At 36.8% G+C, this 20774-nt stretch overlaps 3 protein-coding genes across 7 annotated transcripts; 1 reads left to right on the forward strand and 2 right to left on the reverse strand.

Annotated features, from left to right (window-relative positions):
* The first annotated feature begins 1428 nt into the window (after positions 1-1428).
* LOC113732695 (protein FAR1-RELATED SEQUENCE 5-like) lies at positions 1429-8385 on the forward strand. Of its 3 annotated transcripts, none has more exons than XM_072076173.1 (5): positions 1429-1617; positions 2086-4341; positions 5581-5757; positions 6481-6566; positions 7283-8385. In XM_072076173.1, the coding sequence occupies exons 2-4, from the start codon at positions 2125-2127 to the stop codon at positions 6526-6528; spliced, it is 2442 nt and encodes an 813-aa protein (XP_071932274.1). In that variant the 5' UTR covers positions 1429-1617; positions 2086-2124; the 3' UTR covers positions 6529-6566; positions 7283-8385. The 3 variants fall into 3 exon arrangements, with proteins under 3 accessions (XP_071932274.1, XP_071932273.1, XP_071932275.1); XM_072076172.1 differs by having other exon boundaries at positions 1430-1617; positions 2081-4341; XM_072076174.1 differs by lacking the exon at positions 6481-6566 and having other exon boundaries at positions 1430-1617; positions 2081-4341.
* Positions 8386-8524: 139 nt separating this feature from the next.
* LOC113732693 (probable RNA helicase SDE3) lies at positions 8525-14747 on the reverse strand. 3 transcript variants are annotated; one of them, XM_072076171.1, is made up of 6 exons: positions 14634-14747; positions 12969-13775; positions 12714-12887; positions 11565-11880; positions 10432-11240; positions 8525-9010 (listed from the first exon to the last, which is right to left on the reverse strand). In XM_072076171.1, the coding sequence occupies exons 2-6, from the start codon at positions 13743-13745 to the stop codon at positions 8897-8899; spliced, it is 2190 nt and encodes a 729-aa protein (XP_071932272.1). In that variant the 5' UTR covers positions 13746-13775; positions 14634-14747; the 3' UTR covers positions 8525-8896. The 3 variants fall into 3 exon arrangements, with proteins under 3 accessions (XP_071932272.1, XP_071932270.1, XP_071932271.1); XM_072076169.1 differs by having other exon boundaries at positions 10432-11880; XM_072076170.1 differs by having other exon boundaries at positions 10432-11880; positions 12969-13778; positions 14634-14731.
* Positions 14748-18422: 3675 nt separating this feature from the next.
* On the reverse strand, positions 18423-20346 carry LOC113723629 (aldehyde oxidase GLOX-like). The gene has a single exon (XM_027246632.2). It carries the CDS (start codon positions 20230-20232, stop codon positions 18586-18588), a length of 1647 nt encoding a protein of 548 aa, XP_027102433.2. The 5' UTR covers positions 20233-20346; the 3' UTR covers positions 18423-18585.
* Positions 20347-20774: the final 428 nt, after the last annotated feature.

The raw sequence follows: 20774 nt of genomic DNA on the forward strand, positions 1-20774 counted from the left end.
GCAATTATGTATAGGGTGTAAACGAATCTAATTAAATCAAACACTCTAGCGTTCAAATTTGTTTGATTATTTTAACAAGTTCAAAGTTTTGTTTAAACTTATTTTTGTTTATTCGCTGAATGAAATTTGAATGAATTTTTTATCGAATTTGAATATTATTTAACATAAAATATTGTTCAAATTTAACTTGACTAATTGGCAATCCAAGTTTGAACAAACTCTTGTCAAACTACGGCTATCAGCGGTTCGGGTTTGGATCCGGACCCAATAGTTTTTTCTGGGTACGGGTTGAGAAATAAATCGGTTACCAAGATTCAGACCCGTTTATTCTAACAACAAAAAAGGTCAGATACAAAATATAGGATTCTGACTCATATCCGACCCGAACCAGGACAATATTTTAATAATTATAAAATATAAATATTTCTAAATTCAATAATTATTCTTTTACCAAATTAACAAATCCTAATCTTGTTGTGGCCTTATTTCTAAATACAATAATATTTATAAATATAATAAAATATTTCTAAATACAATAATTTTTTTAAATACATTATTTTTGTTGGTCTTATTTTTTCGAGGCAGACCCGGGACCCATCGGACCTGGTTCCGGGACCCTAAGCACAAGACCCGTCGGGGATACGGATCGGATCCAAAACCGGTACATTATAATGGGTTAGGGTCCGAAATTTTCAATTTCGTCCCAAATCCAACCCGTTGACAGGCCTATATCAAATCAAACTCGATTCGAGTATCGAATAGTTTGGTCCATTTTTCAGTCCTAATTATGCACTTGACCACTAATCCAACAGAAAAAGGAAAAAAAAAGGGGGGGGGGGGGGGGTTATTAGCGTCTATGCTTTGATTCTCTTTTCAATTTTATCTTTCCATAGAAGGGGTGGAGGAGACCAAAGAGAGTGGCGTAGACCATTTCGATAAGTTCATCATTAGGCCAAGCTCATCATTAATTTGTTCATTAGGCCCTAAGTTGTATCCACTATCCCTCTGAATCACCGGTCTAGTCAAACTAACACAACCATTAATCAACCAAATCCAAACGGAGATATCCAAACTCTCAATCTTCCAACTTCTTGCTTGTGATGGGAGTTACATTCAAATGTGTAATATAGGTCAAAACCATTTTAGTTGATGTCATTAATGGAATCATAAAAAAAAAAAATTCTATACGTCATATATGCTGTATATTATATAAAAGTAAAAGATAGTTTGTTATTTTTATGAATATATCTATCAGATATAGAAATTTTTTTATCTATCTCTCTCATAATTTATTTTCAGTTGTTTTTTACAGGCGAATTTAAAAACCTTTAAATTCTATTTGACGGTGAATGAAGAACACAATTAAAATAATAATGTATCAATTAAAATAATAAAATTTCCACACATTTTTATAGTCAGGGGTCCACCTAAGACTTTTACCGGGCTTTTGCCCAATTGTAGTGGGTTGTATAATCCCCATTTCTATAGGCTCTCCCGCTTTCTTCTCGCTCTCGGCATTGGCTCTAACAAGATCAAAGCTTGCAAACTAAAGCCAAATTCCCAATTCTTAGCATCATCGACGATCTAGGGTTTGTGATTTAATCTCAAGCTTATAAGGTAATAGTCCCTCTGCTTTTAATTTTTTGCCAATTCAATACATTTCAGGAGAATACTGCATATTATTTGGATTTTCTCTGCGTTTTGTTGTGCCGATTTTCACTGCTAAAATGGTGATATAAATTAGTATGAATTTTAGTAACAACAATAAACAATATTAAAAGAAACTATGGGGTGAGAAAAGGAACATGATTTTACTTGGGTTGGAAATTTTAACAGTGCAACTAGCATCTCTAAAGAAGAATTTTGTGTTCTAGTTAGTTATTTTCTGTGTTTCTGCAGTCTGGGTTCTGTGAATTATTAGAAACGGGATTATTAATGTATCTGAATAAATTTTCATTTTCAATTGATAGAAGTTTTGTCTGAATATTCGAGCATTCAGTGAAGGTGCTCATTCTTGCAATTTTCTTGGTACTTAGTTTTTTTTTTCAGTTACTTATTTTTTGTGGTTTTGATTTGCCAGTGCAGTGAATTTTACATTTTAAGCTGACCTGCTGGAGAACTGATATGGAGAATGAGGTGATGGACTACGATATAGGTTTGGGAGGTTCAGGAGGTGGAGGTGAAGATGATGGCCTGTATATTGAACAGGAAGAGGATGAGCCAGTGGTTGATGGTTCTCCCACTGCTGCCGGTAGTAGTGCTGGTGCTGGTGCTGTGGGTGGCTTCCAGGGCAGTGCCTCTTTAGAAACTTATATTCCTGAGGCAGACCCTGATCTAGAACCTTACGAGGGGATGGAATTCGAATCAGAGGAGGCTGCTAAGGCTTTCTACAATTCATATGCCCGGCGTGTTGGCTTCAGTACCCGCGTCAGCTCCTCCCGTCGCTCCAGGAAGGATGGGGCCATCATCCAGAGGTCCTTTGTTTGTGCTAAAGAAGGGTTCCGCAACTTGAATGAGAAGCGCACCAAGGACCGAGAAATCAAGCGTCCCCGGACCATCACCCGTGTGGGTTGCAAGGCCTCTTTATCTGTCAAGATACAGGACTCTGGTAAATGGCTTGTGTCCAACTTTGTCAGAGAGCATAATCACCAGCTGGTCCCCCCAGACCAAGTCCATTGCCTCCGTTCTCATCGCCAAATCTCTGGTCCTGCCAAGACCTTGATTGATACCCTGCAGGCTGCTGGCATGGGCCCCCGCAGAATTATGTCTGCTCTCATTAAGGAGTATGGCGGTATTAGCAAGGTTGGATTCACGGAGGTTGATTGCAGAAATTACATGCGAAATAATCGTCAGAGGAGTCTCGAAGGAGATATTCAGCTGCTTCTGGATTGTCTGAGGCAAATGCAGGCTGAGAACCCCAATTTCTTCTATGCAGTTCAGGGAGAAGAGGATCACTCTACTGGCAATGTCTTCTGGGCTGATCCTAAGGCCAGGGCCAACTATACTTACTTTGGGGATACTGTCACCTTTGACACGACTTACAGGTCCAACAGGTACAGATTACCCTTTGCACCGTTTACTGGGGTAAACCATCATGGACAGCCTGTTCTGTTTGGTTGTGCTTTCCTGATAAATGAGTCAGAAGCATCATTCGTATGGCTTTTCAAGACCTGGCTTGCGGCTATGTCTGGTTGTCCTCCAGTGTCCATCACCACTGATCATGATTCTGTAATTCAGTCAGCTGTCATGCAGGTTCTTCCTGACACTCGTCACCGTTTTTGCGAGTGGCATATATTCAAGAAATGCCAGGAGAAATTGTCCCATGTATTTCTTAAACATCCAAATTTTGAAGCAGACCTCCAAAAGTGCGTAAACTTGACAGAGTCCATTGACGAGTTTGAGTCCTCTTGGTTCTCTCTTCTTGATAAATTTGAACTTAGGGATCATGAGTGGCTTCAGGCACTTTATAGTGCTCGTAGTCAGTGGGTCCCTGTCTACCTGCGTGATACATTTTTTGCAGAAATGTCTATTACCCAGCGTAGTGACAGTATGAACTCATATTTTGACGGTTATGTGAATGCATCAACAAATTTGAATCAGTTCTTTAGATTGTATGAAAAAGCATTGGAAAGTCGCAATGAGAAAGAAGTTAAAGCAGATTATGATACAATGAATACTTCACCAACTTTAAGAACCCCGTCTCCTATGGAGAAACAAGCATCTGAGCTTTACACAAGGAAACTGTTTACGAGATTTCAGGAGGAGTTGGTAGGTACTTTGACTTTTATGGCATCCAAAGCAGAGGATGATGGAGATGTCACTACGTATCAGGTCGCGAAATTTGGGGAGGACCACAGAGATTACTATGTCAGATTTAATGTTTTAGAGATGAAAGCTTTTTGTAGCTGCCGAATGTTTGAGTTTTCTGGCCTTCTTTGTAGACATGTATTGGCAGTCTTTAGGGTGACAAACGTTCTTACTCTTCCATCACATTACATCTTGAAGCGATGGACGAGAAATGCCAAGAGCAGTGTTCTATTAGAAGAACATATTAGTGATGTATTTAGCAGCTACCTGGAGTCACATACTGTTCGATATAACACTTTACGGCATGAAGCCTTAAAATTTGTAGATGACGGAGCAGAATCTGTTGACTTGTACAATGTGGCAATGGCAGCTCTGGCAGAGGCTTCTGAGAAAGTTTCCCTGGAGACAAAAAATGAGGGGAGGATTTCTGCAAATAATGGACGTTTTAGGGATGACTCTAGGAGGAATGGGATCCAGGCAAATCATAAAAACCGGGATCAAAATAAAGGCAGCTTTGCCCAACAACTTTCTGAGGTTAGCCGTTAATTTTTTTTTTTTTTTTTGTTGAATTTTCTTTCTATTGGAATCACTTTTACCTCTTGCTCCAAGCAAGAGGCATCCCATGCTTTTTCAGACCTTGCTGGAATCTCCTTTTTTCTGTTTTCATAATATAATAAAGCGATTTAGATCAGGCTTTTAAAAATTAAAGATATTAATGTAGGTTAGCTGAGTTGAATCCTGCTTTATATCTCTAGTGATGCGTGGTTTTGACCGGGATTTGAAAATTCAAGAGGTTCAGATTGCTGCAAAGTTTGATAAGATGATAGCCTTCTGTTCTTTATGGTATTGTGGTGGTCTTTGTTCATGAATTTTGGTGCAACTTCTACAGTATTTAACTCATCTAACAATTTGTTGCTTGGTTTAACTTACTCTTCCCAAGACAAGGTTCCTTACTTTTCCCTTCTTACTTTTTGATTCTTTAAGAATGTCTATATGTATCATTCCAGATTTTATATCAGCTTCATGATGTACTATCTCAAACTATGTTCTGCGGATATTTTGGTTTACAATTTTCTGCAAGCTGTTATGCTTATGAGATCATGGATTTTTTTTCTGCATCTTTTTATTCAGCTATTTTGAGGAAATGCTTGTAATTTGGCTATATTAAGGATTCTTATTTCCCAAGTTTCTCTTTATCAGTTCAAGCTGTGAGCTGTAATTTGTATTTATTGACCACTTAACCTTGTTTAGTAATTGTATTTATTGATCACTCAACCTTATTTCTGGATATCTTGTTTTGGTATGAGTGTAGATCACTCAACCTTTTTTCTGGATATCCTGTTTTGGTATGAGTGTAGATTGTTTCTTTGGTTTTACTTTATTGTTTTGCATTTTTTCCCTTTTTTACTTGATACCTGTACTTATACATGATTGGAAATAATCTCCATTTTCTGTGGACTTTTTTTTTTTTTGATTAAATGTTTAAGTTGTCCTCATTGACAGGTTTAAAATCAGCATAAAATTGATTTGCAAAATATTCTTGGGCTTTTGAATACATGGAGAACTACCTTTGAACATTGAATGGTTGGAGATTAAAAATAGAATATTGAAGCTCAATAAAATAGAAAACATATGTTTTGCAGTATTTTCCCCACTTCGTGTCTAGTAGAAGTTGTTATACATTCCAAATTATGCATCCATAGTAAAATGTTGTATTCTGTATTTTGATTAGAAAAATATCTGTGCTTAATAAATTTCTTCACAATATTGTAGGAAGACATGGATACGAAAATTCATGAACTTATGCAAGAGGTGGAATCTGCTAATCGAAGATGTGAAGTTTATCGTGGAAATCTTCTCTCGGTTTTGAAGGATATAGAGGAACATAAGCAGCTACTGTCCATTAAAGTCCAGAATGTCAAACTTAGCATGCGGGATGGTCCTCAAAAGGTGAATTTACACCTTACAGAATGTGATTGCTTGATCTAAATATTTGTGTGTGCAAATTTGTGTTGATGTAGGCTCTTCCAAGGAAGTCCCTCCTATTCTGCTTCAATTCTTCGATTTGCCACGGCTGATATTCTTGGTTTATAGTTGTGCAAATGATTTTTTTTTTGGGCTGTAGATGTGTAAATATATAAATAGAAGACTTGTTCTAGTTGTTTGAAGTTTCACAATGCACTTTTTTTTTTTTTCATTTCTTTTTCTCCACAGTTTAAGGACTTATTCTAAGGCATAACGCATAATCCTTAAAAGTGGAATTTTTTTTTGGAATGCTGAACGCCCAGTACATTTTCATATCCCCCTTCTTTTCTTAATTTTCTTATGATTTCACAATTTTTTATCTTCTTGTTTCTTCTATAGTTAATTTTCTTTCTTGGGCTAACATGAAGTGGAGATTGTGGAAGTGGGAGTGGTTGAGAATCATGGGTTAAATCGTTTGGGTTGGTTTTAAAATATTTCTGCCTTTGTTGTAAAAATGCTTGAGAGGAAAAAAAAAAATCCAATTTCTACTGTTTTGCTTGTGAAATATCAACAACTGATGATGTTTCTCTGAGTTTCTCAAAGCTTTAGTGGTTGTTTTGGATGAAAATCTTTGATTTTGGAGACAAGAAACTACACCTTTATGCCTGGGTTTTTCTTGGTTGACCTGACTCGGTCCCTTCCTTTCAGGCCATTTTGTCTGAGTCTGTCTGGAAAACTAGGATGCTGAAGGCATAAAGATTGCTTATCGTGATTCATTTGGGTGCTGACCCCATGTATGTTAAGATTTAGGGGCTTTGGATATTCTGATTTAGAGCTTCAGTTCATGTTCTTCTCCTTGTTATGGTTGATTGTCCTGAGATTTACATTCTGTTTGTTTAAATAAACATCTTAACTTAAATTATGCTTGATTGGGAGAAAACTCTCCAATATTGCCCTTGTCGTGGGCGATTTTGTGTGGTTTCTCTGTTTTGATAAGTTTAGGGTCAAAATTGAGATTTACTCGAAAATTTGAGTGGGGTGTATGTTTTTGGGTAAAACCCATCTTTCAAAGTTGGTGACCCTTGGTGGTGCCATTGCCAACAGTGTGGCAGCTATGGCTGTTTAGTCTATAACTACCTGCACATATGGTATTTGAACTACCACCTCAAATAAGAGGCCATGGTGTTTCATACTTGCAAGAATCTTCTCTTCTCTGGGTTTGTGCTTGACATTTTCACTCTGACATGTTGACTGGTTATCTTCTCATCTTTGTATTGAAGAACTAGTTTCGAAATTTTGTTTTTATACCTCTTAAGTCTTGAAAACTCATATTATGTTTTTTGGGTGCTCAAAGAAATTTATTATAAAGTTAACAATAATCTTTTGTTTGCTGTGCAGTTTTGGCATATAATTGTTCATTCAGTCCCTGCTTCAGAGGTGTAATGATATCTTAGACACTAATTTCATAGATATGTTTACTTAGCTGACATCTGAACCCTTATATGTGCAGATACTGGAAGCTTTGTCTGTTGGTTCCTGCCAGGACTTTTGATGTGGAAGAGTGAAGCTATTGGGTGGTGCTTATATGAAAGGGTTGTTAGTCAATCTCTGTCCCAGAAACATGAAGGTTACTCACTTAGATGTGGCAGCAAATTTTCATCAATAGGGTGATGCTTAGGTATGCATTTTTGGTTTGGGGCTTAATGGCTTAAGCCAAGCATTTAAGCAGATGGGTTTGCTCCATCTATGTTAGCCTCTCCAGGACGCTGCCCTTCTTTGAAAAGGACTCAAAGGAAGGTGAACCATTGTTATTTGATCCCCTAATTTTGCATGACGAGACTAGGGCAGCTAAAACTATCAAAATGATGATGTGCATCAAGATGAAGAGTTGAAGGTGGTGAGCCGGAAAATGATTCAAGGTTATAGAGATTTCTCTAGCAAAATGCTGGCAGCTGTTAGGTGGAAAATTCAGCAGCGAATTGGATTGGCATAGATGCAGATGTTGATCTGAAGTAGAATGAGCATCCTGATAGGTCCAGATTGGTCCAGAGAATGTTGTGAGGTGTATCAACTTTGATTTGCTTGAAACTGCTTTGCGCATCAAATTATCAGTTGGAGAAAGAGATGTCAGCCGCAGGCTTAGGAACCTCCAGTTTAAAGCCACTGGCTTGCAGTTGGCTTTTGGCTACTTTAAAAGCCTATGTTGATGGTGTTCTCGTGGGATCAGCTCAGAATCATCGGAAGAAAATGGCATAGATTGGCTGCCCAAAACGCCCTTGTTACGCTAAATGAGAAGGCAGCTGAAGCGAAGAACAACTCTGATGATGGGGAGAAGAAAATTATAAAAAAAAAAAAAAAAAAAGGAATGGCAGCCAATTTGCCTTTTAAAAGGTAATTGTTTTGGAAAGATTGGCCAATCCCTTTTTTCGGACAAGGAAATGAGTTGCCAATCATGTTTTTGTAGTGTGAAGTGAAATTCTTTCCTTTAGTTGTAAATTCAATTTCTTATGGTATTTTAACACTTAGGTCCTATCTTCCATTCCATTATTTGTAAATTTTCTCTTCCTTGTACTTTCTCTCATTAGTCCTTCAAGGAGATATCCTCTTCTGATCCATTATTCGCAAATTTTCTTTTCTTCCTTAAACTTTCTCAAACTAGTTCTTCAAGGAGATATCCTATAACCTTTTGTACAATAATAGATAGAATACCACAGGTACCATAAGTATACTGGTTTGGAATAAACTGGACCAGTTGAGAGTAAAACTGATCAATTTACAGCACTTGCTTTGGCCGCTGTCAACGCTTGCAGTACTTTTAACAGGAGGTGTGACAAGAAGCAGTAGCAGAAAGCAGAAAAACTTCAAAAATACAACCTTGAATTATCAATGTTGGACTAGGATGTAAATACAAACTCATGACCCGAGACTTTCATGGTCTCCAAAACCATATATTAATCAGTAATACACATGCTGAGCGAGAGAGAATGAAGTAAAAGGTCTTGAAAATCTGGCTGAGGGAGTCCTTAAATCCACATGCTGTTTTATTGAGTTCAATGAAATCATATGTGAAACCTGTTGGATATAGAGGATTGCTTGTTCATAATATGAGCCCACAAACTCTGATTCAGTGCTCTGGCTCTAGGTCTTCCACCATATCAAGTTCTCTTTCAGACAAAGGACAACCTTGGTAGGAATTATTGTCCTTGCAATACCACAAAAGCTTATGCCAATAAAAATCCTGCAACAGAAAAGCAACAGATATGATCTATGCAAAACCCAAAAAAGCTTATGCCAATAAAGATCCTGCAACAGAAAAGCAACTGATATGATCTATGTACAACTTACTGGCTTTACAAAGTTGTGTTTACGTCATGCGGTGCAATTTGTTCACATGTCATACAGCTCTACTACTTTGAAACTCAATATGTTGAACATAAGATGTAGTACCTGTTTTGGAAGTTTAGCTGTCCTTTTTCTTGTTTATATGCAGCACTCTATGAAGAAGAAGGCTTTTAGGATGAAATGAAAACATGGCAGGAATACTACACAAACTGAAGATGTGGTTTTATGTGATTAATTTATTTACTTACTCTCTGCCTTAGCTAAGATCAGAAATTTCTCAAAGTCAGGAGAATAGCATGCTAAGGTTGCTTTAGCATATATGTGTCAAGAGTAGTGGTAAATTTTCCTAGAGCTCCACACGTTTTTTCTGATGACAAATTCTACAGAATAAGGATCAAAATAAAACAAACCATGCAGAAATCAAAATAATCTTTTACCAGTTATGTGCTCCGGATTCAATTGGGGGATTGAGGTGATTATACCAACATAATTCAACGAATCGATTTATGTCCTATGCATTTTCCAAAAGCAAAGGTATAAAAAAGAATAGGGCAACTGATACACAAGCCCATGATGTGGTTCATAAGTTGATTAGATATAAGAGTACAAAAATATTCTCTGGCTTTTCTTCTCCCAAGATCTCTATATAGTCCATAAATCTGTATATCTTTGTCAGTCAACAGTCCTGGAGCAGGCACAAAATTCAGACACACAGACACAAACAGAAATGTATGACTTTGTAAGTGAACTAAAGTATCTCCTGCATGGAGGCATTATATATGTAGTTGGACCATAAGTGCTAATACCATGTTTCTTTTTGGCTTTGAGATTTTAACAGCTGGTAAAACTCACATGAAGCTGCGTTAGACACAATTGTTGGATATCCGTTTTTTGAGGTTCGTAAAGTTGGAGAACTGCAAATTATATCTATTTCCTCTTCTTGAAATCTCTAAGCAAGAAATTAGAATTCCAACTAAATTCTAGCTGATCACAAGACTGACATAGAAACAAGTACATCACATCCAGGTTATCTGATAGTGGTGCTCTGTTGTTTCTTAAGGCATTTTTCGCCAGACGGTATCAGCAGAAGGGAACCCTAAATGTATGCAGAAAAGGACAGACCAGACACTCGGCATGATTTCCTTGGCTTTGATGACCAGAGACTAGTCAAATGTTTGATTTTTAACACATCTGACACCATCAATGTTATGCACATTATCCAAAGGCATGAGAGTATAACAAAAACTGTAAGAACTAGTAGAAGTACAGATGAAGCAATTGAAAAAAGAATGAGGAAGTCTAATCTAGCATTAGTACCTTACTGATAATGTGTGGATTGCCCACTATGACAAGCAATGATTTTGCACGTGTAAGTGCAACATTAAACCTTCTAGGATTACTAAGGAATCCAAGGCTGAACGTTTTATCATGCTCGTTGTGTCTGCTAGTTGACCGGACTGTAGAGATAATTATAACTTCTTTCTCTTGTCCCTGAAACTGCTCAACACTCCCAACTTTAATGCCAAATATATCTTCTGATTCAAGTACATTGATAATCTTAACCACTTGTTGACGGTAAGGTGTTATTACACCAATGTCTCCTTCTCTTAGATCTGGCAAGGCTCTCAGCTTTATGATCAAGTTAACCACCTTGCTTGCCTCAATCCTGTTAAACCATGAGGGGTTGTACCCTTCTCTCTCATCACATCCCTGAATGCCAACAAAGAGAATAGGAAACTCTCCACGAGGAAGAATACCTAGCCAAGACTTTGCTGAAGAAGTATCTTCTTTGCATGCAAGCAACTCCCCTTCATAGAATAGTTTTGAGGGGAGTTGAAGAATTGCAGGATGACATCTATAATTACTAACTAATTTCGTGATGAAATTTGGATCCCCATGTGAATAGCAGTTACATTCAAAAAGTCTTTCTAAGTAAGATTTTCCCAAGCCATAAGTCATTGCATTTCTGGAAAATACAACAGGGCCTAATTGCTTGGGGTCTCCTGCAAGAACAACAGTAGTTTCCCTTTGACAAAGGTTGGACATAGGTACCATGGTTTCTGGTTCTGAAACTTGACCGGCTTCATCTAAGAATATATGGGAGAAGTGACCACAACTTATACCTTCTGCATAAAGGAGAGATGAACTCATATAAGTAGAGATGATGATCCTGTAACACATTAAGGCCTCCAAAGGAGGACATTTGAAAATAGAGTCCTCAAAATAGCAAAACCGAATGCAATCTGGCCGAACATCTTCGTATTGACGGCTGGTGGCATTGAGCCTGAAGATCTCTTTATCTTTTACTTCAACAATTCCATTGAGAACAAGTTTCTCTAAAATGTAGTCGGCTGCACTGTTTGAAGCAGCACAAACAAGAATGCGGGTATTCTTTCTTGTTGTATAAAGTTGTAGGATTGCTTCTACCAAAGTCACTGTTTTGCCAGTACCTGGAGGTCCATGGATGACATAAGGAGGTGCCCCTTCAGAACTAAGGATCTTCTCAACAGCTTGCAGCTGCTGCTGATTGAGACTTGTAAAAGGCGTGACTGGCATCCCATTACTTGACTGTTCTTTAAGTTGGGAGGGGAACAGGAAATCTATGTCCAGGTATTGTGCAGATTCAACTGCTTGATGTAATCTCTGCAGGTTTATCCTATTGAAAGTAAACCAAATATTATAAAAACTCCCTGGGTGATTTTGCATGTGAAAGTCCTTGCCAAACTTCAAAAGAACTTCATCAGCCTCAATCCGGTAGATGGAACCCTGAAAGTATACATAATTCATATTTTGATCTAATTTCTTATCTAATGCTTTAAAGAGAAGAATACGATCTTGCATATGGTGCTTACCTAATTTTGATACTCCCTATGAATTGTAGCTGAAGGCACAAGACATAAATGAAGGCATAAAAAGAAGGATGACAGATACCAAGCAAACTGGATAATTTACTAATAAATATAGTAGCCCACCAAGAAGATTAATGAAACATTTTCATGTTATCAAATTCATCATAGGATTTCAGAATTAGAACCTTTGCTTTTTATTTAGAGTTTCTCCTTTGAATAAAAGCTCAAGAATATTTCTTTGCATAAATAGGAAAATTTATCTAGCCCTGGTCTTCTAATGTAATCAAAGAAACTCTGCAACAGCTATTAAGAGATGAATTATGACAAGGGAGATCAGTGCTTTGAGAGCTAGTTTCTGGAAAAATATCATCCAAAGCACGAACTTTTTCAAGAAGCAAGGTTCAGGAGCTTATGAGGCTAGGATCATATTTAACTACATGAACCCAAATATAATCACTATACTATGCCAACCAAATACTGACTTTGGCAAAAACAGCGGTATGGTTCTAGAAACGTATCATCTGTTACACCAAATGGTGATGTATATCCAACTAAAGTTGTCATGATGTCTTCATGAGACTAGATAAAATAACTTAGAAGAACTTGATACGAGATGTAATTTAAACTCAACCAGGACAGAGCAACCTGAAGTTTGGGAATCCAAAATTTTGAAGTGCTTGCTACTTCTGAAGTGGTAGAGTTCAGAACTTTAGCCCCTACATATTTTCATGTTTGCAAAAAGAAATTAACCTGATACTGGAAATTAAGACCATTTCTCTGCTGGTAGGCTGGCCCAACAAATACAAAGTCACCATGTACAAGTGAAGGCCTTCTCTCTGCCAGCCCAGGGACCTCAATAGCCATTAAGTTACCCTTCCTTCGTCTCAGTTCCACAGTCCGCATGTCGTAATTCCTCATTTCTTTCTGTTTGCAAAATATTTATAACTTTATACCAACAGAAAGGAGACGAGAGAGCCATAATGTTTATAACTGAATGAAAGTTACCTCCAAATGTAGCTCTTCCATGTATAGTAAGGTGCCGAAATAAGAAGCATAATTCTCCTTCGTTAAGTTTTCTAATATAACTGCAGGGATTTGCTTATCTTCTAATAACTTCCTAGTTCCTTCTGGCATTTCAAACTGACGAAGCTTATATTTCCACCCTCTGCTGGATCTCTTTGCAGGATATCTAGCAAATGTTTCAGAAGTAGATTGTCTATTTCTTTGATATTTTGCATATGACTTCCTTGAAGCCAGAGACTGGGAAACCTTGTCCTCAGCCAAGAGAAATATCACACGCTCTATCCTTTCATCCCCTACATCAAAATGCACTATACTTGTGTGCAATCCAATGTCTTTAGGTTTGCAAGATAACCAAATGGTGAGCGTTTTTTCTGGCTGAAGGGTTCTATCTTCAAGAGAAAATCCCTCCAGAAACCTTTTAATGTATTCATCATCAGAATCCATTGAAGGTGGTTTCAGCAGTGATATAGTGAACGAGTCTGCAGGGTTTGAACCAAAAATTTTCACTCCCCAAAGTGGCACAGGCTCTCTAGTTGTATTAGTTATAGTGACTGCATCATAAGAAGTCTCCCCAACAAAAGCAGACCGAGGCTTCCCTCGGGTAAAGGGAAAAGGAGTTGAGATTATCACTGGATCCTCTTCATTTTGGTCATCAGAGCAAACAGGACCATCAAGCTCAAAATCGATAAAGCTGATCTCACCTTTGTCTCCAATAACAGAGCATTCATCATTCCTGTTCACCTTTTGAACTCTACTCATGCTTATGTTGTTTCCAGTAACAGTGTAGTGCTGCTAGTGCAACCAAAAGAAATTGCAAAAACTTGGTCATATGATCAAGTAATAGCAAGAGGCAAATTGAGTTTGAACATGTTATTGTTGTTATTACAGAGTATACAGAAAATTTGCTATCGCACTGGGTGTTAACTTTGAATTTCTCATGAGAACATGGTACTTCAAGAGGAAAGAATTAAGAATATGCCCACCAAATAGTTTAAAGCAGGCCTTGTCATCTGCTAGATTCCAACCCTATTTTAATGTCAGAAAGATTCGAGAATATGCAAAATATTATTAAAAAAAAAAAAAACCAGAAAGAGTGGAACTGAATCATTAAGACAAGTAAAATTTTTACTCTCATGTTGTAAAGAACCAAAAAAAAATCATATCTGCGTTTGTGACCATATACTTATGAGTTATGACAGCATATACACAAGTAAATGGAATATAGTAGTACATGTAATCAAGTGGAAAAGGAGAAGATGTGCAAGCAATTAAGGAAACATCAGAAGACATGCATTCCAACTATTGACAGCAAAATCAAGTAAGAAGGAATTCAAGAAACATGGCTACAATTTAAACCCTCAAGGCTGTCAATTAGGAAAATCATGAATTAAGATTTTTTGAGCAGCATTGCCATTCAAGTATTATCCGTCTCTCGTTCAAAAGTTGCTTCAAATTCTCTATCTTTTTGCTCCGTACTTAATAATCTTCACCCTTTTTTAAGTAGTAACAATGATCAGACCATTTCATGCCACACTCATTCATCAAATGCATGCATGCATAAACAAATATGAAAAACCATCTGCAAATGCAATTCAAATTCACAGAACCAAAATTGAAACATCAATGATGCAAATCTTTAATTCTTACAATCTGCAGAAAAATGCCAGGGAAGCCTTCCTTATTGCCTCAATGCCTTGGTTAAACTTCAGCGATCAAGAAAAGAATCAAGAAAGTAAAGACTAAAGAGAACCCACTACCAGGGTGGACCCAAGGGAAGACTAGAAGTCAATAGCAACAGGAAATAATGCAAACCTTTTCCTTTTCTTTTCCTATTTTCTTTTCCTTTAACTTGCAATCAATACCAAGACACAGTTGGGTACTTCAAAATAGTGCATTGTACATGAAAATTTAAACATGAACAAATACAATTCATTTTGTTTCTCTCTTTTTGTTTCTTATTTTTTGGGTTTGGCTGAAAAATTGTTTAGTTACAAATTTCGTGCTGTAAATTTAGCACTTTCGTCAATGCCATACATGTGGAAGTTTGTCAATGCATGTTGGTGGACATTGGTGAATTATTTTTGGTAAGGTTTTTGATGGAACTGCCAACCAATTAATCTTTGTAGACTGAAATGTTCTAAAAGTTTTTAGCTGAAACTGATTTCAACAACATTTCAGAGTAAATAAGACCTCTTTTTCCTGGATAAAGTTACAGAATTTCTAAAACTATCAATAGAACTCTTGTTTTAGGTTGAGCTGCATTATATGCACTCCATTAGAAAAAAAAAAGGGATTAATGTTCTGTACACAGATAATAATATATTGTATACTTTTACCACTGAATGTATGACACATAATTTGAATTTGAATTTGCAATCTAAATTTTGCATATATGTAGTGCATCCAATCACGATAGTGCATACAATGTCAGTGCATATAAGATTGACTCAAAAAAAAAATGAAAATGTGTATACATAATTTGTGTGTGTGTGTACCTTTATATGCATGAATATGGGAAATTTGACAAAAATGTTTTCTAATTATACTAGTTTGAAGACAATATATCATCATATTATTCAGGATCCTTAAATTAAGTAGAAATATCTACGTCCACACAATTTTTCAAAGAGAAAATAGCCAACACATGGAAAGGCATTTTTACCATACATTTTGAAAACAATAATTTTGAGTGTTGGAGTAAGGAACATGAAATAGATCACTTCTTTATTTTGTTTTTACTTTTTTGGAACAGAAAATGACTTCTTGTTGATATGGATTCTTGTCAAAATAACCTTATCCTATTACTTTAGAAGAATCTAAAGCTAGTGTATTCTGTTTTAATCTAAACTAATAAAAATTGAGTAAATAGCTGTTTTATTATGACATCAAGTGTCCTGTTCTAATAAATGATCCTTCTTTGAATTTTTGATAGCAAGATCACATTACAATGCTTAACTGAGATTTTTTTGCTCAATAAACACACAGCTAAATGAACTTGTTCATAAAACACAAACATATTTACGGATTGTAATGCTAAACAATGGAATAGTAGATTGGGACATTTTTTTGCGACAGATTAGGAGCATTGGACTTAGCAAGTGAAAGATATAGAGAATAAAGAGTGAGATCATTAATTTTAGTCGATCAACGCACAGCATAGTCACATAGTCGTGACCGTTTAGTTCATCATTTTTTTTTTTTTTCATTTTACAGTTACACAGGAAGTTAAAAAGACTAGGTATAGAAGGTCAATTTTGTTATTGAGGAAAATTTGCCAAATCGGTTCCTCACACTATCAGAAAAAAGAAACTTTTTTAGTCTCTCGCGTTCAAAATCGTTCACTATAGTCCCTCAGATGTAAAAAGTCCATCCAATTGGTTCCGAAGTTCATTTTGCCCACTTCTCTGCCCAAAAAACCCACGCCTCTCTCATGTGTCTATAATTTCAAGGACAAAAAATTAAAACACACTTCGTTTCCTTTTAAGGAACACATCATCCATCAAAACCCTAAATATAAACCTTTTAAGAAACACATTGGCCGATTGATAGTTTTTAACAAGTCAAATATTATTGATAGCAATTTACTGCACAATAGAGGATCATACCACTTGAACTAACGACAAGCACGATTCACCTAAAATGCAAGAATATCACATATTAAGAACCAATTTTCACCCCATATCAAGAACAAGTTTTTTTCAAGACAATCAAAATGAAATATGCTCAAACTTGCTCCATAATTTGGGCAGCTATAGAATCTCCCTCCCACATTTGCAGGTTTCCAAGAAGTCACAATCATGGATTCTTTGTCACATAGCATTAAAAATTGTTTGCTTCCATTGTACTCTTCAATGAGTGAATTCCTTTTATATCTTTTCTTGCTCTTTTCTACTACTTGCACGTGACCCTACTGAAAATTTCTTCTTTGATTAGAGGCTTGGTGGCTTACAATTAGGATTTTGGTAGCTGAAAAAATAGGGGAAAGGGGGAAGAAAGGGTTTGGCGACTTACATTTTCTTCTTTTTTTTTTAAAAAAAAGGGTTTGGTGGTTTACATTTCTTCTTTTTTTTTTTTTTAAAAAAAAAAGAGGAAATAAAGTGTATTTTCATTTGCCCTTGAAATTATGGGTGGAAGAGAGAGGTGTGCACTTTTTGGCTGAAAAAGTAAGCGAAAATGAGTTTTGAAATCAATCAGGTGGACATTTTTTTATATCTGAGGGACAAATTGTGACTGATTTTAAATTAATGTGAAGGATTAAAAAAGTTTTTTTCTCAAAATGCGAGGACCAATTTGGCAAATTTTCCTTTTATAAAAGTCATTTAAACCATTTTGATTCATGAAAAGATAGTAATGGAGTTTCCAAAGCTAATTACGGAGTACCAAAATTGTTGGTTTAGACCAAATAGAAGAACAAAGCAAACATCGTGACAATGATACAATACATTGCCATTGCGGTACAATTACCAACAAGTGAAATGGGAATGACCAAAATCTATTATCATTGAGGACTTTTTTGATACCCATTTTCATTGCCATTTCAGAGTGTTTACCAAACAGGTGGCTGAGTAGAGCTGTGATTGTGTAGCCAACTAATCATTGGAAGATCAAAACTAGATTTTAAACCAAAAACCACTTTCTTGAGGTTTAATCTTTCAAAAAACAGAAAAAACTAACATTAAAATTCTCGGAATTTTGGTATGGACAAGGGGACACCAAGAGGTTTTGTCAACAATTTCGTAGAAGCGAATGAATTCAAGTGGACACAGGCCCTGTCTCTAAATATATGCATTGAATCAAACTAATGAAGTCCTTTGACTTCTCTGAAAAATTCTGAAGGAATAAAAATCATATATTCTCCCCTCTAAGAACGTATGTAGAAGCAAAATTTCAGCCTCTAGCAAGAGCTTAAATCTTACAAGAATGTCATCAATGTTTCATGGAACCTTGGATAAGCCATCACAGAAAAATAAGACTTTAGAATCCATTTCAGTAATTACTTTATCGAAATGCCGAAATAAATAAAGAAAGAAAAAATTTGATGGGGTTTCTTACCTTTAATTTTTTTTTTTCTAAAGGTTTAGTTGATGGGATTTCTGACCATTTTTCATTAACTATTCGAAAGTTTTCTTGAACTCGATCAAAGTTGTTTAGTGTATAATTGAGGGGGGGAAAAAACTAAGGTGAAACGCTGTATTACTTGTTCTTTGACTATACAATTTTTAAGTGAAAAAAAAAAAAGAAAAGAAAGAAAGAAGAGTAACGAAGCCAGGAACACCTTAATATGAGAAGTTCGTACTTTAAATAATACATAATCCTAAATTAAAATTATGATTTTAGTGTATTCTCAAGCTTAGTTTGCCAAAATTGTAGATATCAACTTGGAGTCATGTTATATTAAGGCAAGCAAACAACTTAGACAAGAAATTAAGAAAATGGTTACAACCTCCAAACATCTTTTACTAGTATCATTCTGATATTAGTATTATTGCAGTATAATCTATAGCTTCTCAGGCCATTACATCATGTTATAAGGAGATTATAGTTTACAGGACGTACTTTCTTAAGCATGAATATTCGTATGAATAATATGCAATACATATTAGACAACGTTCACCCACATCCCAGTACTAGGTATATCTTCATGCACCACGAAGAGCATATAGTATCCTTTTGGTGCGATCTCAGGTGAGGATGGTCCAATTGCAGTAATCCTATAAGTACTCGAGGCAACATTAACGGCCTCAACAAACTTCAAAATCACCATTCTTTGGTTCATTGAGAAAGAATGCGTAGTAAAAGATGGTGCAATGATTCTCACTGATAAACTTGCCACTTTCAGAAAATTGTTGACTGAGAAAGTCACTGAAAACTTCCGCTGGTATGTTATATTTTCAGCCATTCCAACAATCCTCGGTCTCACCGGATCATGCAGCTGTGCTAAGTAAGGTGGAGAAAAGGCTTCCAAGCTCAGGTCAGTTGGAAATTGTACACCAGTAAATTTGTAGTATACATGTGGATTGCTTCCTCCAACTAGCACTCTTCCGTCAATGAGTAGTGTGGCAGAAGAATGGTACATTCTTGGCCTTTGTGCAGTTTCCATAACTGAGAACCGATTATGTTGCATTGCGCGGGGCTTGTAGATCACTGCCCTTGTGACAGGATTTCTTGCATTTTCCCAACCTGCAGTTCCTGAACTTGCACCATTGATTATGATGACATCTCCAGTAGGAAGAAGTAGCATGTCACCCATTACTCGTGCCATGGGCATTGTCTCCATTTCCCAGGCAGGATTTTGGTCAGTGACTTTTAGGCGACCACATGTGGAGCTTGCACGGATGAAATATCCCTGCCTTGCACTCGTGAACGCCCCGTGAGGTGCACCGCCGCAGACCATGATCTCTGCCTCTATTGGACCATTTTCGTTGATAGGAAGCAGCACTGATGAGCCTGAACTAGGATAGTTCCTGGAAGCATCACCAGGAATCTGAGGAAACTCCCTGACAACCTTGCTTTGACGGTAGTCAAACAAAATGGACCTTGTGTTTGCAAAAATGAACAAGTTTCCGTCTGGTAAGAGATGGAGAAATGGATACAAGTTATTCTCACCTTCATCCTTGGTTTCTTTAAGAAACTCCAGATCATAAGAAACGGTTGCAGGTTGAGAATAAAACTCATAATTAAACTGTCCTCTCCCCCCAACTATGATTATTCTTCCATCAGGCAGAATCTGATTTGTTGCATACCATCTACGTCTCATAAGAGCATTTGGAAACTCAACCCAATCACAATCTTCACCACCACAAGGGGAAAATTTTCGTACAGCATGATCTCCATCATTGTATCCACCTGTTTGAACCAGTGTTCCATCTTCGAGGACTGCCCCTGAAGAGCACCAAGTATCTGTCTGTACCATTAACGGCCTAAAGTTATTGGTGCCAATGTCATACAGAACAGAGTGAGCTGTGCAGTCCGTTTTAAGTGCTACGTCATGTGGATCACGACGACAGCGCCCGCCCGGAAGAGAGATATTAGAATTGCCAAAGTCAGTCCTATCAAACATAATAACTCTGTTGTTGTGCAAGAGTTGCATATGCATTGCTGATATGCCAATACATTCCTGCAAGAGACGCCATTCTCCTTGAATAGCTGTAGCCAGTGAGGTTGCTGGGATTCTGGTTGTTGCCAGAACGAGATGGAGGAAGAAAAAGAATGGCAATAGAACGAGGGTGACAATTTTTGTACCCATAGCAGAAGGGAAAAATAAATAAAGAGCAATTATTTTGGTTTTCTGTTGTTAGATTTTAGCGTTCGAGTAGGTGCAATGAAGTTGATCAAATTTAGGAACTGTGTCAGTCTACAAAATGGTTCACGGAGTGTGGTATTTATAATTCAATTATGTTATGATTAAATACTAATGGGTGCAGAACATGCAGGACTTCTTCTGTGAAGATCAATCCAAGCAGAAATTCAGCACCATCAAGAAATGGTGACCCGAAAATTGCATGAAATAATGACTCTTCCAGGAAGCAATGCCAAGAACCCCTTCACCCTATTACTGCCGCTTTCATGATGTCCGGGATTACAAAATACATGTTTTTCAACAGCATCTGATGGATACTTGTATCCAGTTCTCAGCTGGCGCCGATAAAAGTTGCAAATTTAGGTACACTGGTCACTGGCGCTTTCTCATAAATACATATAATTTCCAAGTGAAAGCATTTCTCTACATTCAATTTCCACTATATAATTATTTTAGCATTCAATCTATTTAGTAACCATATTCCCATT

The sequence above is a fragment of the Coffea arabica genome, chromosome 2c (assembly GCF_036785885.1).
Source record: "Coffea arabica cultivar ET-39 chromosome 2c, Coffea Arabica ET-39 HiFi, whole genome shotgun sequence".
Lineage (NCBI taxonomy): Eukaryota > Viridiplantae > Streptophyta > Magnoliopsida > Gentianales > Rubiaceae > Coffea > Coffea arabica.

What these genes read in the sequence shown, in the direction of transcription:
- LOC113732695 (XM_072076173.1), top strand. Translation starts at nt 2,125, where the DNA reads ATGGAGAATGAGGTGATGGACTACGATATAGGTTTGGGAGGTTCAGGA. An exon ending in TTGCCCAACAACTTTCTGAG is followed by an intron (nt 4,342 to 5,580) that starts GTTAGCCGTTAA and finishes ACAATATTGTAG; the next exon opens with GAAGACATGGATACGAAAAT. An exon ending in TGCGGGATGGTCCTCAAAAG is followed by an intron (nt 5,758 to 6,480) that starts GTGAATTTACAC and finishes CCTTCCTTTCAG; the next exon opens with GCCATTTTGTCTGAGTCTGT.
- LOC113732693 (XM_072076169.1), bottom strand. Translation starts at nt 13,745, where the DNA reads ATGAGTAGAGTTCAAAAGGTGAACAGGAATGATGAATGCTCTGTTATT. An exon ending in GTCTTAATTTCCAGTATCAG is followed by an intron (nt 11,881 to 12,713) that starts GTTAATTTCTTT and finishes GTATACTTTCAG; the next exon opens with GGTTCCATCTACCGGATTGA. An exon ending in ATCCACACATTATCAGTAAG is followed by an intron (nt 9,011 to 10,431) that starts GTACTAATGCTA and finishes TTTCTGTTGCAG; the next exon opens with GATTTTTATTGGCATAAGCT.
- LOC113723629 (XM_027246632.2), bottom strand. Translation starts at nt 20,232, where the DNA reads ATGGGTACAAAAATTGTCACCCTCGTTCTATTGCCATTCTTTTTCTTC.